Raw genomic sequence first — 25674 nt, 5'->3', positions numbered from 1 at the left:
GGGTGACGGGGAAGGCAACTTCAGACCATGGGCCAAGAAGCTGCCTGGTTTCCAACAAGCCACAGTGAAGGTTGGCAAGCATGGTCTGCAATCCAACATTTCGAGGTCTGACCGTTCCCCACCCCTTGTCTGAAGCCGTGACCCTGTGTTATATTGCATAATGTTGTTTTCTCTTTTAAAAAATGACAGCAGCAACACACACTCTTATGGAATGGCCAAGCTGTTGCTATCAAAATAGAAACTCAGCTGCTTGTAGCAATTCCAAAAGAGAGAGAAAAAAATCACACAGCTAAGCATAAATATATGTATAGAGAGCTCAACGCACCTACAAGCCGCAATTAAGCTTCACCACAATCCATCACACTGCAAAATTCAATGCTAATTACCTTCCGCATGAGCATCTTTAGCAAGCCAATGTGTTGAGCCCCATAAAAACAATGTAATTTAGAAGGAGCTTAACGAAGTCAGCGGGGGGGGGGGATACATAAAGGATGCTCAGGTGCATACAGATAAATAGAACAGTCCATCTTAAAAAGTAAGCAATTTTCAGAAAAACAGCAATATCCGTTTTAGAAAGGCACTGCGCTCCAGAAATCCCACCACCCGCTAGTTATATAAGTAGACTTAAAGGGGAGACTAAATATTAACAGAGGACAAGATGGTTGGACAGTATTCTCAAAGCGACCAGCATGAGTTTGACCACACTGCAGGAGGCAGTGGAAGACAGGAGTGCCTGGCGTGCTCTGGTCCAGGGGGTCACGAAGAGTCGGACACGACTAAACAACAACATGGAGAAAGGCATAAAGGTTGTGCATACATCCAACATGTAGAGGGGACACTACACAAACTCGTCCTGCTCTTAAAGTCTGTGCATTCAGAAGTGTTTGAGGGTGGGGGTCTTGTTGTTATTGGCAACAAGTGGAAGGGGTGGTGGTTTACATGCATATAATTGGTCAGAGAGCAAGGTCATAGGGCTTCTATTACACCCTTCATGTGTTGGATGGGTATGAACTCCTAGCCGAAACACTATAGCTCTCAATACCAAGCCAGGGTTTGTTTCGCTACAGTGTGGTTTGTTCAGAACCGGCCCCAGCGGACTAACCATGGTTTGATTTCTGGCAGCAAAACACAACAGCCTCATTCACACATAGCACTGAGTCAAACCATGGTTTAGCAGCATTGCACAAACACAATGGCTCCCAAGGAAGAGACTGCAACCACTTTGCTCCACTCCAACCAAGGTTCGGGCTTAGCACACTGATCTTCATCAGCTGGTGGTTTGGGAACCATTACTGTGTCATGGCTGGATCCAAGGTGGGTTGCAACCTACCGTACAAATATATGGTAAAATATCAAGAAATTGGTCTCCAAATGCATGTTTGGGTAAGGTGGATCCTGGGTGCGAAAAAGATGAACACTACTGGTTTAAGCATATTGTCCAAACCCTGGATCATGATGTCTCCTCTTCCTGAACCATGCTCTACAACAACAAAAATTCCTAAATAATCCAGGAGCAAAACATTCCTACATTCTTGGGATCCAGCATGTTCACACTAAGTCATGGCCAGAGTGAAGCCATGTTTGTTGGTGGCTTACAAACATGGCTCATTTTTGACCACCTATGGGTTTAAGACATAAAATTTGGAACCAGTTTCAGCTTCAGCTTTGACTGGACTTTACAAAGCAGCCATACCAGACTCTACGAAGTGAACATGACTGCGTATAGGATTGCAGCCTAAATGTGACCCACCAATATGGAAGGAGATCCCACTGAACTCAATGAGCTTCAATTCCAAGTAGACTTGTCTATGATCACCCTATTCACTGGGAGAGAAAGACCCAGCTGCGTGTTGGAAACGGAATACACAGAAACATTTCGAGGTCTGAATGAAACAAATTGTTTCCTTTTTCAGAGAGGGCAGCCCACAGAACAAAGCTTGTGTGATATCAGCGCGAGAAGGGGAGAAAATGCATCCCTTGAGCTGGGAACAATTTGGTGGAGTCTTTGCTTTTGCCACAAAATTATTAAGCGTCTCCCTCATTTTTCTTCCCAATTCTGCACGCTCCAGAAATAGATCAAACGGAACATATCTATGGGATGTTATCTGGCTGATGATACTCATTATGGAATTGTACTGACACTTCAAAAGCAGCCATGGCATTCCATCAGTGGTGAATCTCACAGCTCCTCTTTGCTTGTGGGTGTGCATATGGCTTGCCCTTCAACAGGCGTTTTTGCTGTTAAGATTCCTGAGCTCCCCTCACCAGAGCACATCCTTAGCAGTCTTCAGCCCAGAGGTGAGGACCCTGTGGGCCTCCTGGCGCTGCTGGGCACCCAACTTCCTCAGCCTTAACCAACATGGCCAATGCTCAGGGATGGTCTTCTGCAATATACCCAACCCCAAACACAGCAGAATAACACTGTGGATTAGATGGTGGACATTCCTGTATCTGACCAAGCAGTGGAAATCTCAGGCCTATTACTGGACTCTATCAGTCACAGCCAACAGGGCCATCCACCAGATAGGATGGGGCTTGTTGCCCTGGCTGGGCTACATCATTATGGTTCACATGTTCTCAGCATTAGAAACTCAGATATGTAAGTTAATTGCCAAATGGCGCCTTAAACCTAGTTTACAGTCGCCACAACGGAATGTCTAGGCACTTTTTTTTTTTTGCAATGAGCCTCATTTTTTAAATTTCATTTCTATATCACTTTAGACCAGGCATAGGCAAACTCAGCCCTCCAGATGTTTTGAGACTACAATTCCCATCATCCCTGACCACTGGTCCTGTTAGCTAGGGATGATGGGAGTTGTAGTCCCAAAACATCTGGAGGGTCGAGTTTGCCTATGCCTGCTTTAGACTTTAAAGAAAAAAATCTCAAAGCGGTTGACAATACATTAAAACTGCAAATAAAACAAGCCTGAATAAAACAAATGCAAGCTTCAAGGAAAATATTGCAGATCCTTCTCTAAGTAACATTTTGTTTCCCCCATATTTATTTACCTGCTTAATTTATATAGCTGCTCTGTAGCAGAAGTGCTCTAGGAAGCCAAGGTCATGGTTAGAGTGTTGGACCAGCACCTGGGAGATCAGGGTTCATATCCCTACCGATTCAGCTCACTGGGTGACCTTGGGCCAATCAAAGTCTCTTAATTTACCTAACACGGTCATTGTAAGCATTAACTGTGCAGGGGAGGGTGAACTATGTACTCCTTGGAGGAAAAGGTGGAATATACATGCAGTACGCAAACTCTTCTGCTTACCTGCTTAAGAAAGCTGGAGGGGTCAGCCAGGTGGAGATGTCAGTCGCCAACCCAGCATCTAGAGATCTCACATGGTCTCAGCTGGACCTGTGCCAGTCACAAAATGTGCAGGGTGCCTGGCTAATTTTGAACACTGCATGTTCTGATTTTTCTTTTTTTACAAATATGTGTGTATGTATTTACTCTTTTAATCAAAAATGTTAACAGTGGCTGGCTGACTCTTGCTCTTCAATAAATAAGAGCACAGCAGGCTTGTGGCCAACACCAGACTTCTCAAAGGGGGCAGCCCCACAGCTGAAGCCTTTGCCCCCTTTTCCTGAAACCATCTCTTAAGGTGTGTGCACACACAACAGGCAGGCATACAAGAGCAATGAAAAGCTCAGACAAAAGCAAGTAGTGTACAAAACATAAAAAAGAAAACCAAAACACACACTCCAACAGTAACAGCTGAGAACATTTTCAAGCAAAAGGAAAGTTTCAAAACAAAACAGAAAGATAATTTGATCATAAGATCGAAGTCCGCTTCATGGCATGCATGAAGGCTTTACTTCACCCTGGGTGTGTGACTCTAAACCACAAAAACTGATGCAATAAACCGATCTGTTAGCCTTTCAATACCATACAACCACTATTTCTTTCTGCTGAAAGAGGTCTAAAGCATGATCCTATGCCTGCTTCCTCAGAAGTATATCCCACTGCACAGGTCTTCAAGCAGTGGGTTGGGACCAGTGTTTGAAATTCGCCAGGTGCCGGGCACATTTTGCACCTGGCTATCGGCCACTTGTGACCAAGTGAAGATGCCCGGGCGCCAGGATGGCAACTGACTTCTCCACCATCTGGAGCTGCATGCCTGGGGATCCTTGGATCTTGACTGTTTCCACACACTAGCGACACATCCTATAGAATTCTATCCGTTATTTTTTATCTGCACAATCAGAACGAATTTCAGGAACCAAAAAGTTGTATTGAAAAATACAACTTTCGAGCTGTCTGGCCCCAAAATGGCAACTAGGCATTTTTGGCGACCACAACCCTGGTTTAAGGGGCCATTTGGCGCCTAGCTTATATGTCTGAGTTTCTAACACTGGTCAGGACCCACAGGTAGATTGCGAGGCCATACCAGGTGGGCTGCAGCAAAGCTGGGGCCACCATGCTGGATTCCGGCTTAGGCTGACCATACCAGAGCAGAACTATACGTGTGTCTGGACTAGGGCATGCTATTGTGATTAGAAGCTCATTTTATCAATTTCCACGAGTGCTGAATGGGATGAACCATTCTTTGAAGTAAGATACGTATTTCTGGTTAACCACAGGCTCACAGCTTTCTCTTGCCACTTTGCAGGCCTAGTTTTCATTTAGTAGTAACCCTGAGGTAACACACTGTCTATTGTCTGCCCTTTTAGGATCAAATAATGAGTGTTATTAACCCTATTAATCAGAATTCAAATGCAAGAATGTGACAGTGGGTCCCATGTCGCAGCTTGGGAGTCAGAGGTGAGTCTTGGATCTGGACTGGTTGAAAGCCACTGCCCCACTGAAGCCTGTGGGGCTTACTCCCAAGAAAAGGGTGTGTAGAAGTAAGTTGTTAACACCTGGCCCCCGCAAAAAACTGACAAAACAAAAGTGCTTTTGAGTCTTCCTGGCTGAGGTAAAGAGGATTTCCCTCCCCTACCACATCCGTAGAATTTTTATTATTACAGTATTATTCTGGTCACAGAAAAGAGAAGTAAAATCGGCCTTGTTTCTTGCCTGACAGCAACAGATTGCATCAGAAACCACATCCACCAACACCTATGTGATCACTTGCACCATACTGGTGGGGATGGGTCAGACTGGCGTTTCAACTTTTGTTTCAACAGAAACTTGTCAGCTGGGTTAAGAGGATCTATAGCATTCCTCTGTAGCACAGGAATGGGGAAGCTGTAACCCTCCAGATGATGATGATGATGATATTTTTACCCCACCCATCCAACTGGGTTGCCCCAGCCACTCTGGGTGGCTCCAGATGTTGGTGGAACCTCCCAACTCCTATCAGGCCCAGCCAACGTGGCCCATGGGATGATGGGAGATGCCATCCAGCAGTACCTAGAGGACCACATTCCCCCTCCTCCATGCTAGCAGTTGCCAGAACCTGTGGCTTACTAGCAGTACAAGGGGAAAGGATCTAAGGGCTTAGTGGGCCACAAGCTTAACATGAGTCAACAGTGTGATGCAGCAGCAGCAGCAGCAGCAGCAGCAGCAGCAGCAAAAAAAAAAAAAAAAAAAAAGAAGAGCTAATGCTATTCTAGGCTGCATCAACAGAAGTACAGGCTGGGGAAAGGCACCATCGCTCCCTGGCCCTCAAATTGAGGGAGGAATGAGACGCGAAGCTGCAGAGCCAATGCAGCTTGTTCCTCCTTCAGGGCGCTGGGCCCTGGCGGTGGCCTGACCCCGCGAGATGTCAGGGTGAAACCTCCCTCACTACCTCATGTCCTCGGAGACAGCTGAGTGGAGAGGCTCAGAGGCCTCATGGGTGCCAGGGGAAGGCCTCAAGAGTACCACTTTGCTCATGGCCACCATTTTGCCTTGATGGATAGGCCTTCGCACCAGAGTTACATATGGGTTGTGTTCACTCTTGAAGGTTCTATTTGACCTGTGACCATCTCTGCCTGCCCAATCCATTTGCTAAGCTGATCCCACATCCCAGAAATAATGGAGTCTCAGCTTTTGGCTTGGTTGCTCCAATGTCAAAGTCGACCTGTGGGAGAGGCCGAGTGGTGGAGTATGTGCTGTGCACGCCAAAGGTCCCATCAAGTGATGAGAACAACATCTGCAAGACATCGGCTGGAGACCACAGGTTAGCTACTGCCAGTCAGAGTAGCGAGTCGGGTCAGCCAATAAATCTAACATGATCAAAGGCAGCTCATAAGCTTCTATGACCTGGGCAACCCTCAGCCATGCAGCCACATGCTAAAGGGAGCCTGAGGAGATCTGAGAACCAGGATACCAAAACATCTGTTAAAAATCACACTTTAGCTGAAGAACTGACTGGCTTCTTTGATCCTTCACACAAACAGCTTGAGGTCAAGCGGCTCCAGACAGACATATTCTGGTATGACACAACAGAGCCTTGTCAGCACCTTGAAGACTTAGCAGATCTATTGTGGCTGTGTTCAGCACAATATGCAGCAGTATAGTTTGATTTTGGGCTATTGTTCTAGAATAGATTCAACACTTCAAAGGCCACACCCACATGGCACAATAGGCCATAAACCACAGCTTATCATGCATGAGCTCATTGCCCCTGCTTTCCACAACCCTGCTAGCCCGGGGAGGAAACAAACCACCATCTCTGAACTCAAACAAACCATGGTTGATGAGCCAAGGACAAGCCCTAGCTTATCACCATGGTTTGTTCCATTACAAAAACCTGATTCCTTGTTCAGCCACAATGCTAAGGTGGGGGTGGTGGTTAGTTTCTTCCCAACGCTAGCAGGAATGAGTGAAGTGAAAGCAATTAAGAAGAACTCAGCAAAGCTCTGTTGGATCAATCCCAAAGGCCCATCAAGTCCAGCACAGTACATTTCCCAGAATTCCTGAGATGTAGGTAAAGGTAAAGGGACCGACTCTGGGGTTGCGGCGCTCATCTCGCTTTATTGGCCGAGGGAGCCAGCGTATAGCTTCTGGGTCATGTGGCCAGCATGACTAAGCCGCTTCTGGCGAACCAGAGCAGCGCATGTAAACGCCGTTTACCTTCCCGCTGTAGTGGTACCTATTTATCTACTTGCACTTTGACGTGCTTTCGAACTGCTAGGTTGGCAGGAGCAGGGACCAAACAACGGGAGCTCACCCCATCGTGGGGATTTGAACCGCCAACCTTCTGATCGGCAAGTCCTTGGCTCTGTGGTTTAACCCACAGCACCACCCGCGTACCTAGGCCTGAGATGCAGAATGGGCTTTAAATCAGTGGTGCGCTATTTGGAGGAAGCGAGTGCCTAAAATTGTGGACTTCAGTAGGTCTGTTAGGCTGCGTTACTACACATGAACCTACTTGAGAGTAAGTCCTATTAAACGTAAGTCAGTGGTGCTTAAGCAAGGCTGCATATTTGTAAAAAGCTTTTTGGATACAGGCACTGCAGCTCCTGGGAAGTGTAGTTTCTCTCTCACAGAGTTACAATTCCCAACACCCTATAGTTCCTGAGATTCCTTAAGAGGGAAACCTTGGGCCAGACACACACAGAGTCAACCTAACCTACCTCTACTGAGTTGCTGAGCAGTTCAGGAGGATGAGTGGAGAACCAGGTCCTCTGCTTTGAACTATTCCGAGGAAAGGCAGCGTATAAAGTAAAATTAATTTTAAAAATTGAGCGCCGGAATTATATTTATTTATTAAAAATATTGCAAAAATGTATCAAAGTTGTTTATAACAGTAAAAATAAGACAAACAACACAATAAGCACATGAAAAATTAAAAACAACACAGTTCTTAGAAGTGGAGTAGAGGCTGATAACATCATTGTTGGTTGCGTAGTAGAGGGAGAGAACAGATCCAGAACGGGGTTTTTTTGGGGGGGGCAGGAGTGATGGCATCGTCTGCCATTCTTAGCCTGGCAAGCAAAAGTGGTGACAAGACTTTCTGATTTTGCTATTGCTTGTGGCAGACTACCACAGAGGAAGTCAGAGAATGGGGGCAGGGAATCAAATAGGGGCTGGGTACGTCTTTCTTTTTCCCCGATGGTGTTCCTACACTTCCCTGCAAGGTTGCTTGCACCTCTTATTAAATACTAAAAGTTGTGTTTTAGCTGGAAGAATATCTTTTGTTAAACCTCAGTGTTACAAGCTGAACCTATGCAGTCAGAATTAAGCACCACTGAGCTCAAGGGAGTTTACTCCAGGGCAACTTTGCATAGGACTGGAGTCATAGCATTGGAGTAAACTATGCATAGGGTTTGGGCATTGCACTACGGACTGTTGCTGCTACATACTGCTGTGTGTGTGTTGTGTGTGTGTGTGTGATACATATATGTGAATGAGTTCAGGAGAACTGCCAACATTTTTCGACTCTCTTTGGAAGTGTGGCTCTAAGGGCTGTCACAATGAGCTCCTGCACTTCAACATTGCTCACCACACACCTGGAGAACCTTGTTGATCCTCTCAAAATTTACAGCCTGCCTCCCCTTTTCCCCCTGTTGCTCCTTCCAAGTTGTTGGTTGCCAACTGTCTGGACGTGGTACACACCTCGCTAATGGGACTCTCGTGTTGAAGTGGGTCTATTACTGTTGTAATAACAGGCCCTCAACCATGTTGCTTTTCTGCTTCAAGGAGCTGCCTCCTGATAGCAGCTGGATGCTTGTTCGGGAAGTTCTTGCGTAAATGAAGCCAGCAAAGCTGTTAGTGTGGGCACCAGGAGAATAATACTTTGTAGCCATGCAGTACTTCAGATTGCAAACATCTTGGCATTTTGCCTCAATTGAGCTTAGCCCCAGGGCTGCAGGACATGGAAGTTTTGTGATGTGCCAATGCGCGGACAGCAAAAGCTACTGTACTGCGGTGAGCAGCCAAGGGCCGTGGAGACCAAATGTGGCCCTCCATGTCTCTCTGAATGGCTCTCAGAACTCTCCCCAAGCCACACCCCTCCTTTGCACTCTGTTTGCACCTGGTTGGAATGTGCCCCTGAATTCTGATGGAGGACACAAGTGGGTTTGAGCTTGTAGAAACTGAGCACAGATGAGAATGTGCACCCTCTGTTCCATCCACTTTTTCATCTGGCCCCACCCACCACTGCCATGCGGCCCCCGAAGGTAAGGTAGCCCTGGGGCTGTAAAAACTTTCCCATCCTTGCTGTGGTACCTTTATGCCAAAGGTAGCCAACAAAAGGCCCTCTGTATGTCGTTGAACTGCAACTCCCATCAGCCCCAGGCAGCACAACCATGGTAAGGGATTATGGGAATTATAGTCTTGCAACATCTGGAGGGCAACATGTTGGCTGCCTCTGCATTACACTGAAGTATCTTTTGCTGCTACTCCTAGGAGTCTTGGCAAGGTGGAAATTTTACTTTTTTTTTTTTAAGGCTCATTAAGATTGAAAAATATAGTGACTAATAATTGTAATGGCATTCTTGACATTACACTAAGCACCCGGAGCACAGGTGAGATATCCTTCTGTGTGTTTGCTGAAATAACCTGTAGTGTCCTAGAATTATTGGAAGGGATCCCAAGAGTCATCTAGTCCAGCTACAATTCCCAGCACCCTTAACAAACTACAGTTCCCATAATTCTTGGGGTGAGGGGAGGGCATGCTTCAAAGGTGTGCTGTGTATGCAGCCTAAATGGGATATGAACCCATGTTTTCCCAGTCTAACCACCACACCACAGTGGCTCTTACTATGCCATTGAGGGCCATGGCATTGTTGCATTAGGGTGGTTTGAAAGTCAGCTCCGAATACCACAAAAGAAAAAGAAAAGAGCCATGGAAATCCAAGTGGTCAAGGATATTTTAAATGAACGTTAGCGAGAAACCTCTTGATGGTAAAAACAATTCAACAACGGAGTCAATTACCTACAGAAGTGGTTGGGCTTGCCCTTTCCAAGGGATGAACATGAGAAGAGCCTTTCTGAATCAGAGAAAATGTCTTATCCAGACCAGCATCCTGTTCTCTGCAGTGGCCAGTCAGATGTCTCTGGGAAGTGGCGTGGTGTGGTGCTTAGGGCGTCAGACCAGGACCTGGAGAGCCAGGGTTCCAATCCTCACTCGACCACAAAGCTCCACTGGTTGGCTTTGGGCCAGTTGAAGTCTCTCAGCCTAACCTACCTCACAGGGTTGTTGTGATGATAAAATGAAAGGGAGAGAACTGTGTATGCCACCTTGAGCTCCTTGGAGAAAAGGTGGGGTGTAAATGGAAGAATGAATAAACAAATGAAGACCCCTCTCCCATTGTCTCCCCCATGACAGGTATTCAAAGGTAAGGATGGAGGAGAAACTATCTATTCCCATGGGTGCTGAACCTACCTAGTACAAACTGAAATGCAACCACCCTCTGAAATTCAGCTGAATTTTGCAGCTCAGTTCTCCAGCCAGGTAAAGGGCACATTAAGTGCATATATTAGGGTAAAGCGTGCATTAAAACACATACATCTGTATAAAAAATAAATACAAAAACCCCCACATACATCAGTGAAAATAACACTCCAACATGTGTTCCATTGGGGGAAATCCCTTTGCAAAAATGTGTATATTAGGAGTAAAATGTGGGTGAGTTTTCATTTTTAAAAATATTCACAAATTGATGCAGAAATGAACTGGAGAATTTAAGTTAAAGAGTGAGGAAATGAGAAAGAGAAAGAAACTGAAATTGGCAGATTTCACTCATCGAGAGGCAGGGGACCCAGATAATGGAAGCAGCATATGGGCATCATGACCCACAACTACGCTGTCTTCAAAACAGAGGCTTGTTGGAGATCTTCTAACCCTGGATTTCCTGCACTGATTGGATTATATCAAGGATAGGGCACCTTTAGCCCTCCAGATGTTACTGAGCTACAGCTCCCATCTACCCCAGCCAGTGGCCATGCTTGCTGGGGCTGATGGGAGTTGCCCTCCCAATCCTGGCAGACAACAGCTTCCTCTTTGATGAGTGTGGTAGGGAAAATGTTGGGAGATGCTTAGTCTTGGTGTCTGGTTCCCAAAGAGAAAAGGCAGCCCACTCCTCCAGAGACCGGGAGTAGCTAAACCTTTGCCTTTGCTCCAAGCTAGGTTTTTGAGAACCCATTCTGCATGAAAAATACCAGGGAGTCCCTTGGTGGGCAGTTCTTAGCTCAGTCATAGAGCATCTGCTTTGAATGCAGAAGGTCCCAGGTTCAATCCCCAGGATCTCCAGGTAGGACCGGGGGGAGACTACCTGTCTGAAACCCTAGAGAACCAGTGCCCATCACATCAGTTAGTGAGCTAGATAAACCAATAGCCTGATCCTCTACCAAGGATGATCTCAAAATGCTCTGGAGACCTCAACCCTTTGGGACAAGGTCAAGGATGCTCACTGATCCCTACCCAAAATTAAATTCTGGCATCAGGGGTAATGTCTACCCTGCCACATACAGACACACTTAAATGATTCTTCTGAAGATCAGACTATTTATACCAAGTGTATAATTAGCCTTTATCAAAAGAATAATAGTAGTAGGAAGACGCAGCTGAAATGAACTGTATCTTATGAGAAAAGAGCAGATGCAATTTGACATTTAACCAACTATTCACAACCCAGGGATCACAGGACTCTGCAGTGTCATCCCTCCACTCCTTTCAGCCAATTTATTTAATAAAGGCCCCATTCACCAGAACACAACCCGAACATAATAGACCACAGATACAACAATAATGTGAAAACAGCTAAACCTGCCCCACCCCAAAACCTGAAGGAGAAAACCTCAGCCAGGCTGTTGTAAATAGTCAATGAAGCCTTCTGCTCTTTGCCAAGTCGTTTTATTAAAGTCTCCCCAAATAACTGACTATGGCATTTCAACCCATTATTACTCCCACCAAAATAATAATAATTTAAAAAAATAGGGAAAGAAAGAAAAAGAGGCCAATTGTATGTATGGTATAATCAGTTCAGACCTCTGAAGAATTCCCAAATCGCTTCTCAAAATAAGAGGGCAGTTGACAAGTGTCCCACGGTAACCTTCCGCTTTTGCTCAGCACGAGAAACAACAGCTATGCGGTGCAGAAATCGGGAGCTTGACTCCTCGAGCCTCACCATTTATGGTGGTAAGCGAAGAGAGTACTCTCCTAGTTATGGATTGAATATAAACATGCTTGCAGCATTCATGAGTTATGGCTACAGGCCGTGAGGAAACTTTAAGCCGAATCCCTCTTCGGCAAACAGTGCATGACCAGAAAGCTATGCAGGTATAAACACTTGTTAAGTTTAGAGCAGGGGTGGAGAATGTATTTCATCCCAAGGGTCGGATTAGAACTTGGGTCAACCTTCCAAGGGCTGCGTGTTCTCTAGGCATCAGTGGGATTCTGGACCTTCCAGACCGTTTGAGTTGGAGGCCCTTTTGGTTTAGGAGGCAACTGACATGCTTAAATCCAGATGCACGTGATGTACCTGGAATGGTAGGGTTGAAATTAGCAATGAGAATATTCTTCCAGTTCCATCTTGTTATTACTCCGCCATTTTGTTACCCCAGGTGTTGCCAATGAGTTTCCTCCAGTGTGTCCTATGGCACCCACAAAAGATCTCACGAAATATCCATTCTGTGTTTTTGCCATGCCCCACCATGTTCTACAAATCCAGTTTGTGAAGCACCATGCACCATGGCAGCCATTTTGTGAATGGCACCCACAAAACTCTCTCAGAATTCTGAATGTTCCCACCGGCCTAAAAAAGTTGGTAACCCTCCCTGGTACACTCTGGATTCTGCATGCTACACCTCGAGTTTTGCTTGCCTCCCAGCAAGAAAAAAGAATTTTGGAATTTTGGAATTTTGATATTATATAGGGAAAAGAGTTCCAAGGCCTAGGCCAAGAGTTGGGGACATTGGCCACACCTGTCCTATCTATGGTCATGTGTCAGTGGTGGGCGGAACCATCCTTCCTCCTCTCTGTCTGTCACTCCCCACCCAGTCAGCTGCTGCAGGAAGAGCAAATCACTCTTGCCAGAGCTCAATATTTATCACAGGAAGCTGCCTTTTACTAAGATAGACCATTGGTCCATTTGGTGCAGTTTTTGACTGGCAGGGAAACAAATAGAAGGTGGCATCAGAGCTCATGACCAGTGTTCGAAACTCCCGTTGTTCTAGGCGTGTTTTGCGACAGGGAATTTCATTAGCGCGAGAAGTTACTGAGCTCTGGGCGCAGTCCTGCACCTAAGATTTCAGAGTGGAACTGCAGAGTGGAAGGAAAGGAGGACCTTTTTCTGCCTTCCCACTTACAGCTACTCTCTGGATTAGACTGGAGAAGAGACCCTCTTAAGAATATCTGTTTACCTTCCTGCCGAAGCGGTACCTATTTATCTACTTGCACTTTTGGGGGTGCATTCGAACTGCTAGGTTGAAAGGAGCTGGGACCGAGCAACGGGAGCTCACCCCGTTGCGGGGATTTGAACCGCCGACCTCCTGATCGGCAAGCCTGAGAGGCTCAGTGGTTTAGACCACAGCACTGCCTGCGTCCCAGGGGAAGGACTAGGCCATGTGAAAAATGAACATAATATTTTAGCTGCATTCATTCATTTTCAGCTTTGAATTCTTGTTACAGTGGTACCTCGGGTTAAGTACTTAATTCGTTCCGGAGGTCCATAGTTAACCTGAATCTGTTCTTTACTTGAAGCACCACTTTAGCTAATGTGGCCTCCTGCTGCTGCCACGCCGCCGGAGCACAATTTCTGTTCGCATTCTGAAGCAAAGTACTTAACCTGAAGCACTATTTCTGGGTTAGCAGAGTCTGTAACCTGAAGCGTATGTAACCCGAGGTACCACTGTATAAGAAAAGCACACCTAGACATTCCGTTGTTGCGCCCATAACCTAGGTTTAAGGTGCCATTTAGCTCCTAGCTTTCAAACCTCAGTTTCTAACACTACTCATGGCAGTCTGAGCCAGCCGGCCCCAGTTTTCTACCCATCCTTCTCCATGCTGGGGAAAAGGGGGAATCCTTCCATTCCTATGTGCAGGTCTTTTGAGTATCATTGACACTGGATAGGCTTTTTCTAATTCGGCGTGGCAACTCCTTGGGTGTAGCAACCCGTTATTCTAGCACCAAGAAATGGCACAGCCAGATGACAAATGTGAATAAATTTTCTGTGTTGTTATTGGCCTATTGTGGAGAACAACGTATAAAAATGTTTGCACTGATCCAAGGAGGAAATTGTGCTCTGCAATGCAAAATTTAAAACACACACAAAAAATAATTGCTTGTTTGATGCCATTATTACAGCAACAGTAATTATGCTTTTTAAAGCCAGAATCCTCAGCTGGTGTTAACAACAACAACCCACCAAACAGAACAGCCCCACAGTCTATAACAGAGACATGCACACTTATAGCCACTAAAAGATCTGGTTTACAGCCTTTGACATCATCATGGGCAGTCTTCCCCAAACCTGGTGCCCTCCAGATGGTCTGGCCTACAATTCTCATCACCCCTGACCATTGTCTATGGGGAACAGTACTCCCAAACATCTGGGTGGTACTAGGTTGTTTGGGGGGGGGGACAGATAGCTACTTTTCTTTTTCTCTGCCTTCTGCCCTGTCCCAATGGACACCAGGTGCTACTTTGTTTAATGCAAGCAGCATCCGTTGTTTCGGGAGGGGAGTTAATTACTGGGATTGCAGCAAGCCTGGAGGAGGAACTTCTCTGATGCTTTCCTCCCTTGCTACAGTCCAGCGGAAAGTCCCTCTTCAGAATATTTTTATTTGCTTTGGGGGAAATCCCGTGTAAGTACCAACAGGGGATTTCTCCCCAATGCCAATGGAAGCATCAGAAATGCACCAAAAGGGGAAAGGGATAAGTTCCTCTTCCCTGCCTGCAGCGATTCTAATAATTGTCACCCGTCACATACACACAGTTGGTGCTACCAGCATTTTTTGTTTACTTGTTTTGTAAAGGACAAGTTAAATGAGAAGGTGCAGTTAATGTCACCTCAAGCCTGGCTGCAAGCTAACAAAACATGGGACAATTGAATTAAAGAGCAGAAGGTAAACCCCAAGGAAAACCTTAGCTGTGCAGCTGTAGCTGGGTCAAAAGAGGAAGGCCTATACCTCAGTGGTAGGGCATCTGCTCTGCATGCAGGACGTCCGGGTTCAACCCCTGGCATCTCCAGGTACTGTCAGAAATGTCCCTGGTGTGGACAAGATAGAACTAGGTGGACCAATGGTTTGACTCAGTGCAAGGCAGCTTCCTATGTTCTGGATAGCAACAGGCCCTACTGACTCTGCCATGAGCAAAATTTTCTCCAGCTTTGCAGAGAAGAATCAGGAGAATTGCAAGCCGCACGCTCTGAACAACATCTGCGAATTATACCCCAGCTCATGCTCCTCTCCCCTCGAGTCATCCAGCATCAACATGAGGTTTTTGGAAATATCTACACGGAATGTTGCATATTCGGAACACACACAGAATTAAGGACGAGAAAAGTATTTTCAGGAAAAGATACAAACCAGGTAACCGTATGGGTTATTTCATACTGTTAATTTCAACACTTGGTGGGATATGCACACCAGGCGTAGATTTCTTGTGTACAACAGCTGGTCCTCTCTTGTTACAGCAGAAAAATGAATAGGCTTTAATTTCAAATAAGAACAACTGCAGAGAGATATGGGAAATTTTTTTTGGGGGGGGAATGGACCAATTTTGGGGGGGGGTGTGGACCAATGAAACCTTAATATTAAAAAGGGGGGAGTGAGAACAAGGCACCTACCATGATCCAAAGCCTCTGGTTGTTCCACAGTGCAGTTTCAGGGTGCTGAGTGAACAACTGTGGTGTGTAGTGGTTTGTGTGTTGGACTAGGACCTGGGAGTAAAGGTAAAGGTAAAGGGACCCCTGACCATTAGATCCAGTTGTGACCAACTCTGGGGTTGCGGCGCTCATCTTGCTTTATTGGCCGAGGGAGCCAGCGTACAGCTTCCGGGTCATGTGGCCAGCATGACTAAGCCGCTTCTGGCGAACCAGAGCAGCGCACGTAAACGCCATTTACCTTCCCGCCAGAGAGGTACCTATTTATCTACTTGCACTTTGATGTGCTTTCAAACTGCTAGGTTGGCAGGAGCAGGGACCGAGCAACGGGAGCTCACCCCGTTGTGGGGATTCGAACCTCCGACCTTCTGATCTGCAAGTCCTAGGCTCTGTGGTTTAACCGACAGCGCCACCCGCGTCCCCAGGACCTGGGAGACTAGGGTTCAAATCTCCACTTGGTCATGAAGGCCCTTCATTGCCTCTCAGCCTAACCTACCTCACAGGGTTGTTGTGGGGATTAAACAAGGAGGAGAACTATGTGTACCATCTTGAGCTCCTTGGAGAAAATAAATAGAAAGATCCCGGGTTCAGTTCTCATCATCTCCCGGTGGGGCTGGGAATGTCCCCTGCCAGAAACCCCGGAGAGCTGCTGCCAGCCAGTGTAGACAATATTGAGCTAGATGGCCCAATGGTTTGACTCAGGACCGGGCAGTTTCCTGTGTTCCTTTGCATTCTGTTAACTTGCCAAAGCTCGCAGCAGAGTGCTTCTGAAAGATCCGGCATTTGGGAATAGCGCACGACTTGCCCACCAATCAGAGATGCTGTGAATATGAACCAAGTGGTTTATAATCTGTCTCAAATCTTAGGTGGGCCGTAAAAAGCCAAATTAAAAAAGAGAAAGCCTAAGAGAGAGAGACTTAATGAGACAACTGACACAGTAGCCCATCCATTTAGGCTGCCGCCTTTTAACAGTGTTCTTAAATAATGCATACATTAGCTCAGAGGCTGAAGAGATTTGTTTGTTTTATTAAGCAGAGCCTGGTTAACGGAAAGCTTTGTAATAAGATTTCTCTCAGTGCTAAAGGGGAGGGCAGGGAGAAAAGTCTCCTTTTCTTTCGACCCCCAGGTCCAAAATATCCCATCGGCAAATGATTTCGTTGCCTCCAGTGCCTTTCGCCATTCTTATTACAACCACTTGTGTTGTGCCAGTGCTAACAAACTGTGATGTCATGAATGGCAAAGTCCAATTTCCTGTTTCGTGACAGTCCTTCAGTCTCAAAAAGACCAGGAAGGTGCAACAGCGAAGTCACATCAGGCCAGACGTCCTGGCTTCAAATTACTTCTCAGCCATAAATAGCTCACTGGGTTTTCAAGGGTCTCTCTCTCTCTCTCTCTCTCTCTCTCTCTCTCTCTCTCTCTCTCTCTCTCTCTGTGTGTGTGTGTGTGTGTGTGTGTGTACACAATCTACCTCATAGGGCTGAAAGTGAGGAAAATTGGGATAGGGGAAGATCAACATGTGGTGTCTTGAACAGGGTTTGCCAGTTTGGCATCCTCCATATGCTGCTGGACTACAACTCCAGTCAATCCCAGCCATTGGTTGCGCTAGTTGAGGCTGATGGGAGTTGCAAGTCCACCTGCATCTGGAGGGCACCTTGTTGGCTACCCTTGCCTTGGAGGTAAAAGGCTGAACATAAAGCAGCAGGTCTAATTCAGCCTGCCAGGGCTCCCCGTTTGGCCTGCAAGGTCGCTGTGGCTAAGCCATACCCACCAGGCCTCCGCCTGTTGACATAGGGCATTAGGTGCAGGGAAAGAAGTGGCTGGGCCAATGGGACTTTGCAGGCACCCAACGATCAGCTGGTTGGCTGTCCTATGCCCATCACTTCGCTACTCCTGGCAATCAGCTGATCATAGCAGAAGGCCCAGTGATCAGCTGACTGTGCCTTCCATTTACAGCCCTATGCAAAAAATGGGTTGATGACATCACAGTGGCATCAGGTGACTGACAGGGCTGTGGCCCCAACCAACTGTCAAACTAGGCCTGTGAGGGGTGGGGGAAGATAAGGACCTGGACTACCACCCCCCAAATAAAGAACCCCCCGTGTGTGGCACCACAGCCTGCTCTGACCCACCTGGCACCAACCAGGAGTAGGGTGTTTCTATATAGGGGTGCCTGTTTTGTGGAATAGTCTCCCCTCAGAAATCCAGCGGACACCTTCACTGGTGGTTTCTTGTTGGCAACTGGACTGCAAACGCTTGAGTGAATTAAAGACCATTGATCACCCGCTCACTCATTCGTGCCTACCGTATGAGGACTGTATGCTTATTTTTATTTATTTATTTTATGAATCACTTCCCATAAAAGCATCTCAGAGCAATTAAGGATAAAAACCATCAACAATAAAAGCAATTTCGAATCCGATACAAGAGACTGACAAGGATAAAAACCTCCGCTTGAAAAGGCTTCCTGAAAAAGGAGTGTCGTCAAGAGACATGCCCCTTGTTTGATATATCATTTGATGTAGTTTTAATTATATTTCATTGTTTAAATCATGCTGTACACAACTTTGATACCCTGAATGAAAAGTGGCATATGAATCCTTTTAGTAAACAGGTAATATCAACCAGGGGGTGTATGGGGGCATTTCAGAAGGGGGAGTACCGCTGGTGAGGGGACACATCGTGCTCCTTTGAGGGTGGTTTGCCCACCTTTGGTCCCCACCCTGCACTCAGCTCTCACCTGTGGCTCCCAGAAGCTGTCAGCATGTGACAGCAGCTGCCTTGATTGGCCGGCTAAACCAGGTGAGGGTAGCTGATGGGTATCAAACCCTAGGTGAGTTAGGGACTCCCCCTGCATGTGAAGACAGGATATGGCAGATTGAGAGAATGAGACCAATAGTGGGTCCAATGGTCAAGAAGGTGTTTTCTGCATGAACTGTAGAGGGACGTGAAGGGCAGGTGGGGCTTGTCAACAACCTGGGAAGGTAGCCCATTTAGAAGAAGGAAACCTCTGATCTAATCCTTGCCTGCCTTGCAGGATATCTTCAGGAGAAGATAAAGCGAAGGTTTACTTACCTTAAGAGGTAAGTAAAACGAACATATCCCGGCCTGTTCTAGCAAGCAAGATACAAAGTTGTTTTCCATGCTAGTCCTACTCAGAGTACACACACTGGAATTAATGGGCAGGACTAACTTGCGTCCATTCATTTCACTGGGTGTGCTCTGGAAAGAACTCGCCTGAAATCAACCCGTAATGTTCGTTTTTAAAAATATGTGTGAGGGGGCAATATTTTCAACACCAAGTGCATTCCTTGCTACATTGCTGCCCATTTCATCAGCATCGCAAGTCCTTCCTGATCTACCTGTTCAGGGACCGCTCAGCACCATGCTTTGCTTTGCAATATTATACACAGAGAGAAGAATATATATATATATATATATATATATATATATATATATATATATATATATAAAATCCCCAATGCAAATATCCCAGCAGCGAAGGAAAATGCCCCTCAACTTTGGGGAGAGATTTCGATGACTCAGCAAGTGATGCATTTCAAAATAATTGAGTCCCCTAAGAGGGCTTCTAATAATAAAGAACCCAGTTAAAGCACTTTCCCCTCTGCTGTTTCATAACTAGGTCCCCTGCGGATAGTTTGGTTGCTTCAGGGAATGAAATTCCTCAGGTGGCTATAGCACAGCAAACCCTCCAAAAGGAAAACAAAGGTCACTTAGGGCTTCTGTTCTCCTCTTTCCCCTGGGCTCAAAAGAGTGGGGAAAAGTTGCAAGAAGGGAGATGGAAGAGAAATGCAGTGGATATCCGGGAGGCGCCTGTGCCTTTAAGGTAGTTGGGGAAACTGCTGATGTGCTGAAGGCCTCTGGGACATTTCTCCTCTTGCTCCCCTTCCCCTTATCAGTTGATAGCCAGAGGGAAGAATTGTGGGTGATAGCCAGGGGCTTCCACACCCGAAACAGCTGAGTAGACCGCCAAAGGGCACAAGGAAAAGAGTGTGTTTTTAAAAGCGAGATTAATGCTCAGTAGGGAAGTTAACTCGCACTGGTGTGACACGGCTCACAGCAGTTTTGAAAGTTAAAAAACGACCTTCTGAGAGATCCAAAACTAGGATGCTTTTGCTACAGCTCAGCTGTTAAACCCCAAAGCCAGGACAGAGGGCAACTTCAAATGATTTAAGACAGCTACCCTTAAAATAAAAGATGCACCGAATTTTTTATCCAGCTACAAAAATATTTGTGTTCCAAAATATGGCTGTTCTGTCCTTCCTTGGGGAACCATTGGGGTAATTTTAAGGAGAGGAGCAATGTGCTGTTGTTGATCTAAACCCGGCACGCCAGGTAGAGTTAATTCATTGGATCTACAGGATTTCCTTCAGGGAAATATTGTGATCCCAAGACACAGTGGGGGATTTTTAATGGGGTTTTTGGGGGGTACTGCTGATCTTTCTGGACCTATTTAACAATGTCCCATGGAACACGTGAAAAAGGATGCCTCTGAGAATGTGCTGAATGCCTTTCTTAACCCAATGAACACCTCAGCACTGCCCCCCTCCAAGAAAAGGTTGACTTGGAGGGAGTTTCCCCAGTGAGAGAATCCAAACAGACTGGGCTAGAATTAAGGTGGGTTGCTTAGAATTTAAGTCATAAAAGTGCCACCACAGTGAGGCAGATGGGATCTTCTAGAAGCTAGAATGAGAAGGGTCTTTAGTGGTCACCTCCTAGCTCAACTCACCGACTAAACGCAGGATGAAACTGCAGCATCCTCGTGAGGCAGACATGCAGTCTCCGCCAACAAAGGAGTTATGCTGGCTACCTTTCTTGAATACGAAGGCAGACACTTTTTAAAATTACAGCTGTGTTAAGCATTGGTGGAGGAGGTTCAAACCTCCGGACTGAGGAGTTCTTTACAAAGCAGCGCTGTGGAAACGTCGACTCAGGTAGGCTTGTCGAAAGCAAGGCCAGCCTGGTGAAGGAAAATGCCGCTGAAGCACTGGGTCACTTTCGAGAGGGGCAAAGACCAAGCCTATGGTTTCGAAAGATTCTGTCTCAAATTTTATTGGTTTGCTCGACAAGCTCTTGCCATAGCTGCACAAGAGGTGGTAGTGTTACTCACGGAGGTAAGACAATGGCTCTCTCTCAGCACAGGGTCAGAGGCATCCAATTTAGGATTTCAGCATGCTCCAAGACTCAGCCCAAGCATTCAAAGGAACCCCAGAAGAAGAAGAAGAAGAGAAAAGTTTGGATTTGATATCCCGCTTTATCACTACCCAAAGGAGTCTCAAAGTGGCTAACATTCTCCTTTCCCTTCCTCCCCCACAACAAACACTCTGTGAGGTGATTGGGGCTGAGAGACTTCAGAGAAGTGTGACTAGCCCAAGGTCACCCAGCAGCTGCATGTGGAGGAGAGGAGACACGAACCCAGTTCCACAGATTACGAGTCCACCGCTCTTAACCACTACACCACACTGGCTCCCAAGCCTTGGCTCAACACTTCCGAGACTGAAAATCCAGGCAGCACATATTTAAAACATATGGGGAACTGAACAACTCCTTTGATTAAAAGGTTGCTTGCACTTGCCACCCAAGGCCTGGGGTATTGAAGAAAATATTGGGGAAGGAGCCAAGTAAGCCTCGTCCCACATAATCGATCATATGACACGGCACACACCACTTGAATGGCAATGCCCTTCAACTTGTGGGGGGGGGGTCCAGGACCTCAAATATTGGGGGGGGGGGAGGGACCTTGGCCTCTAGGAGTTGACTCCTACGCCAGGGATGGTAAGCCTGGGCAAGGCACATAAAAGTGGCAAGAGCGCTCAAAGAGGAGTCGTGCCCCTCAAACATTGTTGCATATGCACACACGCACAGAGCTACCTCCTTCGGTCAGCCCTCCCTGCTCATCAAATGATTGATCCGATGTCTGGGGTGGCAGGCAGTGATCCATATCTGGGCTCTGCAGAGAGGTTTAAATCTCTCCACTGACCCCAGCACTGAGTCTGACTTTTGTATTTTTGCCAACTCTGACAAAATCAGTGGGGTCCCAGAAAAGTTTGCTCTATGGCCAGGGTGAGGCATCCCGGCTCGAGAAAATGCCACAGGGTGTAGGAGTACATGCACCACACCAGCACATCGCAAGCTGGAAGAGACTTCCAAATTGTGTGCTTCAAGTCCTTTCTTCTTTTTCTTCCCTTTAGCACCCAGATCCAACTTTCAGAAACTCCTCTGTGTCTAGAAGAAAACCCTGGCTACCTGCCCCTGGCTAAGGACTGGAGAGCAATTCAATTCAGTTCACACTCAAAGGCGAACTTACTGATCCTTCACTTTCTGAAGCAATAAGCAAAATCAAGACACTGCCGAACTTCGAAATTTGCCCTTCTCTGAATCTGGCAGTGCAGCTCTCCAGACAACCTATATGTACAAAGATCCATATACTAAAAACATATAGCAGGTGAAAGTAATGTAAAGGAATGCATTATAGGTAGGGGAAACTGCTTTGCAAAGATGTATAGGTAGGTAAAATTGCATACAACCATGTGTATATTGGAGAAATTCAAACTAAAATGCTGACGAACTCTGTCACAAGTTGTGGGAATGTGGAGAATCAAGCTTAAGACAGGGAAAAACGATAAACTGAAATTGACTGGTTCACGCATCCTCACCTATGATGCAGATTTAAAACCAGGATACACAGGATAAAAGAGAGAGACATATTTCTACAGGTTCTCGGGGCACTTTCCCTAAGCCCAAATGACATGGTTCTCATAAACAGACCCTTCCAGCCCATATTTAATCCAGAGTTATAATTTCAACAGAAAATCCAGAAAGCTTTTTTTATTAAAAAAAACCAACAACCCCAGAAACAGCAAATCTGGATATAATAGGGGGGAGATGATGTGTGACTGCATTTTCATGAGAACAACGTAATCCTGTGGATGATGTGGTACACCTGCATGTGTGAGCTGCACCAAGTGCATAACAAGCTGGCATGTGGAAGCCATCCATCCCTTGCCTGATGCCTCAACCCTAAGACACCTCTACATCCATGGCACACACTGCAAGAAGGATGTGTAGATCCAGAATTGACCTCCGCAGTCACTTCGATGGACACATCGTTAAGACTGTGTTCATGGAAGGCAGTCTTACTTGGCAAAGATGAAGGAGAAGACACTGCGAGACAACCCGCTCCATCTAAGAACTGTAGAGTGCAAAGAGGACTCCCAGGACTTCTCCTGACTATTCTTTGAACAAGACACCAAACATTATGATTGAGAATGGAAAGGGGGAAAATACCACACATACCTTGTCATGAATCTTCTTACTACTTTTTCTCTGTACTGGCCACCTTAAAGTCTTTTTTTTAAAAAGGACTTCTTCTCCCCTCACCATCAGTACCCCATCCTTCTTCCACCTAAAGGTGGAAAAAGCGCCTGAGGTCTCAGAATGACAGCCCCAAATCTTAAGAGTGTTTCCTCCCAAGTCCCACCAAGTGCATAGAGGCATGCTCCTCCAGCAAGCCCTGCCACGGTGGAAATCCCTATTTACTCTTGAGCAAGCCCATATCATGGTGCGGCTCTGCCCTCACTCACTTCGGAGCCAAAACGCATTAGATCAGGCTTGGGCTGTATGTCGCGCGTGCTTGTTTGTTTTTAAAGTCCACTCTGCGCAAAATTCCCAAGGAGCCCAATTCAACAACACTGTTTCCCCCCAAGGGACATCCATCACAGAAACCCAACACAGTCCGATAGACAAGATCACCACGCGGGGAGTACGAGAGAGGAGGCGGGGAGAGGGAGGTAAGAGAAGGAAAGACGCAGCTGGCAGGCGGGAAGGGGTTAACCCACCACCCCGCGCCCCCTAACCCCGCAATAAGTCCCTTCGAAGCGGAGGCTGCCTTCCGAAGAAGTGCGCCGCCAGACGGGTAAGACGCGCGCCAAGGCGTCTTGGGCTCACAGGCGCGCAAAGGCGGCCACGGCGTCTTCTCCAGGGCCACCGGCGGCGCCCTCCAGGGCTTGCCCTTCAGAGCATCTTTGGAGGGAAGGGGGGTGGGGGAAGCCGTTGCGTTTCCTAGCCTCCCTCTCCCCGCTCCTCACCTCCTCTCCCGCCAGCTGAGGGAAGGCGCCCCTTACCATCGCCGCCTTGGCGCGGAAGGCGCCGGGTCCCTTGCGGTGCTGGTGCGCGCGGTGCCCGTCGTGGCCAGGGTTGCTGCTCTCCAGGTCGCGCTTCTCTCGGCGGCGGCTGGCGCTGCGGCTGCTGCTGCCCTGCGGCGGGCGCTGCTGCTCCTCCTCGCCGGAGTCCAGGCTGCTGAAATTCCACACGACCAGCGTCTGCACGAGCAGCACGGTGAGCGCCAAGACGAGCGCCGAGCGCGAGCGGCGGGCCAGGCGGCGGGCGCACGAAGCGGCCGCGGACGAAGACGGCGAAGGCGACGCGGCCACCACCATCTTCGCGGCAGAGGCAGCGGCGGCTGCTGCTGCTGCTGCTGCTCGGGATTGCTGCTGCTGCTGCTGCTCGCTGAGCCACTCAGAAGCGCCGCATCCGCCGCCGCCGCCTGGAGTTTTTCAGACGGACGAGACGTCAGCAGCAGGAGGAGGAGGCGGAGGCGGCCGAGGAGGCGGAGAGCGGGCAGGCAGGCGAGAGGAGCCGAGGAGGCCCGGCCCTCCGGCAGGCAGGCGAGGCAGCCCCGCGCTCGCTCGCTCCAGACGCGTCGAGGGGAGGAGAGGGGCTTGGCCGGCGAGGGGCGTGCGCGCAAAGGAGACGGTGGGGAGGAGCCGGCGGCGGCGCAGCCGAGCGAGCGAGCGGCGCCTTGTTTCAGGAGGAGGAGAAGCTGGTCTGGGGGCTTTGGACAGGCAGGGGGTGGGGGCGTCTCTCTCCGGATGCGCCTTGGCACGGCTGGCAACCGAGAGGGGCGCCCGGCTTAGCTGCCGTGCGCCCGCGTCCCCGGCCACCCCTTTCCAGCTGTGCCTTTAAGAGCGGCTCGATCCGCGACTATTATAGCAGGTGTGATTCCCGGTTTTGGGAGCCTCTGGGCCGAGCGAGAGCTGCTTCGCGTGCCGAGCTAGTGCCTGAGAGCACGCCGCGCTCTTAAAGGCACGCGAGTCGGCGTGTGAAGGGGGGAGCGCGCCCGCGCGTTGTTCTGGCCTCGCAGCAATTGCTGCGTGCACAGACGTCGCTCAGCCCAAGCGCATCCCCGCCCTCCCGCGGAATCCCGGGGGTTACAGTTCGTTCAGGGTGCTGGGAATTGTTGCTCCGTGGAGGGGGAACTACAGTTCCCAGATTTTTGCAGGGATGTATGGATGGTGTGTGTACGCAGCCACAGTTTGGAGGAACACTGCGCCTAAGATTGCGGGCTTCAGCGGGTCTGTAAGGCTGCATTCCTATGCATGCACCTGCACTGGCGGAGGAAGAGGGGGCGGGGGGAGCACACCGCCCCCGGCAGCGCGATCCCGGTGGGGTTCCATCGCGGCTGCCCCCCGCACGCGCTGGGCGCCCCGCCCCCGCCTGCTCTTCTCCCCCGGTGCCGGAGCATGGAGCTCCGCCACTGTGCACCTGCTGGCGAGTAAGTCCTGCTGAAAACAAGTCGATTGCATTTAAGCGGAGCTTTGAAAAAAAAGCCCTTTTGATAAGGATGTTGCAACTCACACAAACATACAAGGCGGTGTGCAACATGACAACATAATACTACAATAACATCGATAAAAACAAATCACATTCCAAAGGCCTATTTGAACAGTAGCCATTTAAAAAGACCTAACAGAAAGCATAAAGCACACCATCTGAACTTCTGTTGATGGAGTTCCACAGCGCAAGGGCTGCCATACTAAAGGCTGGCCAAACCTCAGGGGCAGGCATAGGTAAACTCGGCCCTCCAGATGTTTTGGGACTACACCTCCCATCATCCCTGACCACTGGTCCTGTTAGCTAGGGGTGGTGGGAGTTGTAGTCCCAAAACAACTGACGGGCC

General features: G+C 48.0%; 1 protein-coding gene across 2 annotated transcripts in view; it reads right to left on the bottom strand.

Moving 5' to 3' along the window:
• XYLT1 (xylosyltransferase 1) overlaps positions 1-24760 on the bottom strand; it is a 160041-nt gene extending 135281 nt beyond the window's left edge. Inside the window, exon 1 of one of the 2 annotated variants that reach the window (XM_053366211.1) lies at positions 23840-24760. In XM_053366211.1, the coding sequence (XP_053222186.1) occupies positions 23840-24154 (315 nt within the window). In that variant the 5' untranslated portion in view covers positions 24155-24760. The remainder of the gene's footprint in view (positions 1-23839) is intronic. The other variant, XM_053366210.1, reaches the window with a different exon arrangement.
• Positions 24761-25674: the final 914 nt, after the last annotated feature.

The sequence above is a fragment of the Podarcis raffonei genome, chromosome 14 (assembly GCF_027172205.1).
Source record: "Podarcis raffonei isolate rPodRaf1 chromosome 14, rPodRaf1.pri, whole genome shotgun sequence".
NCBI classification, from domain to species: domain Eukaryota; kingdom Metazoa; phylum Chordata; class Lepidosauria; order Squamata; family Lacertidae; genus Podarcis; species Podarcis raffonei.
This window is presented reverse-complemented; position numbering and strand designations above follow the sequence as displayed.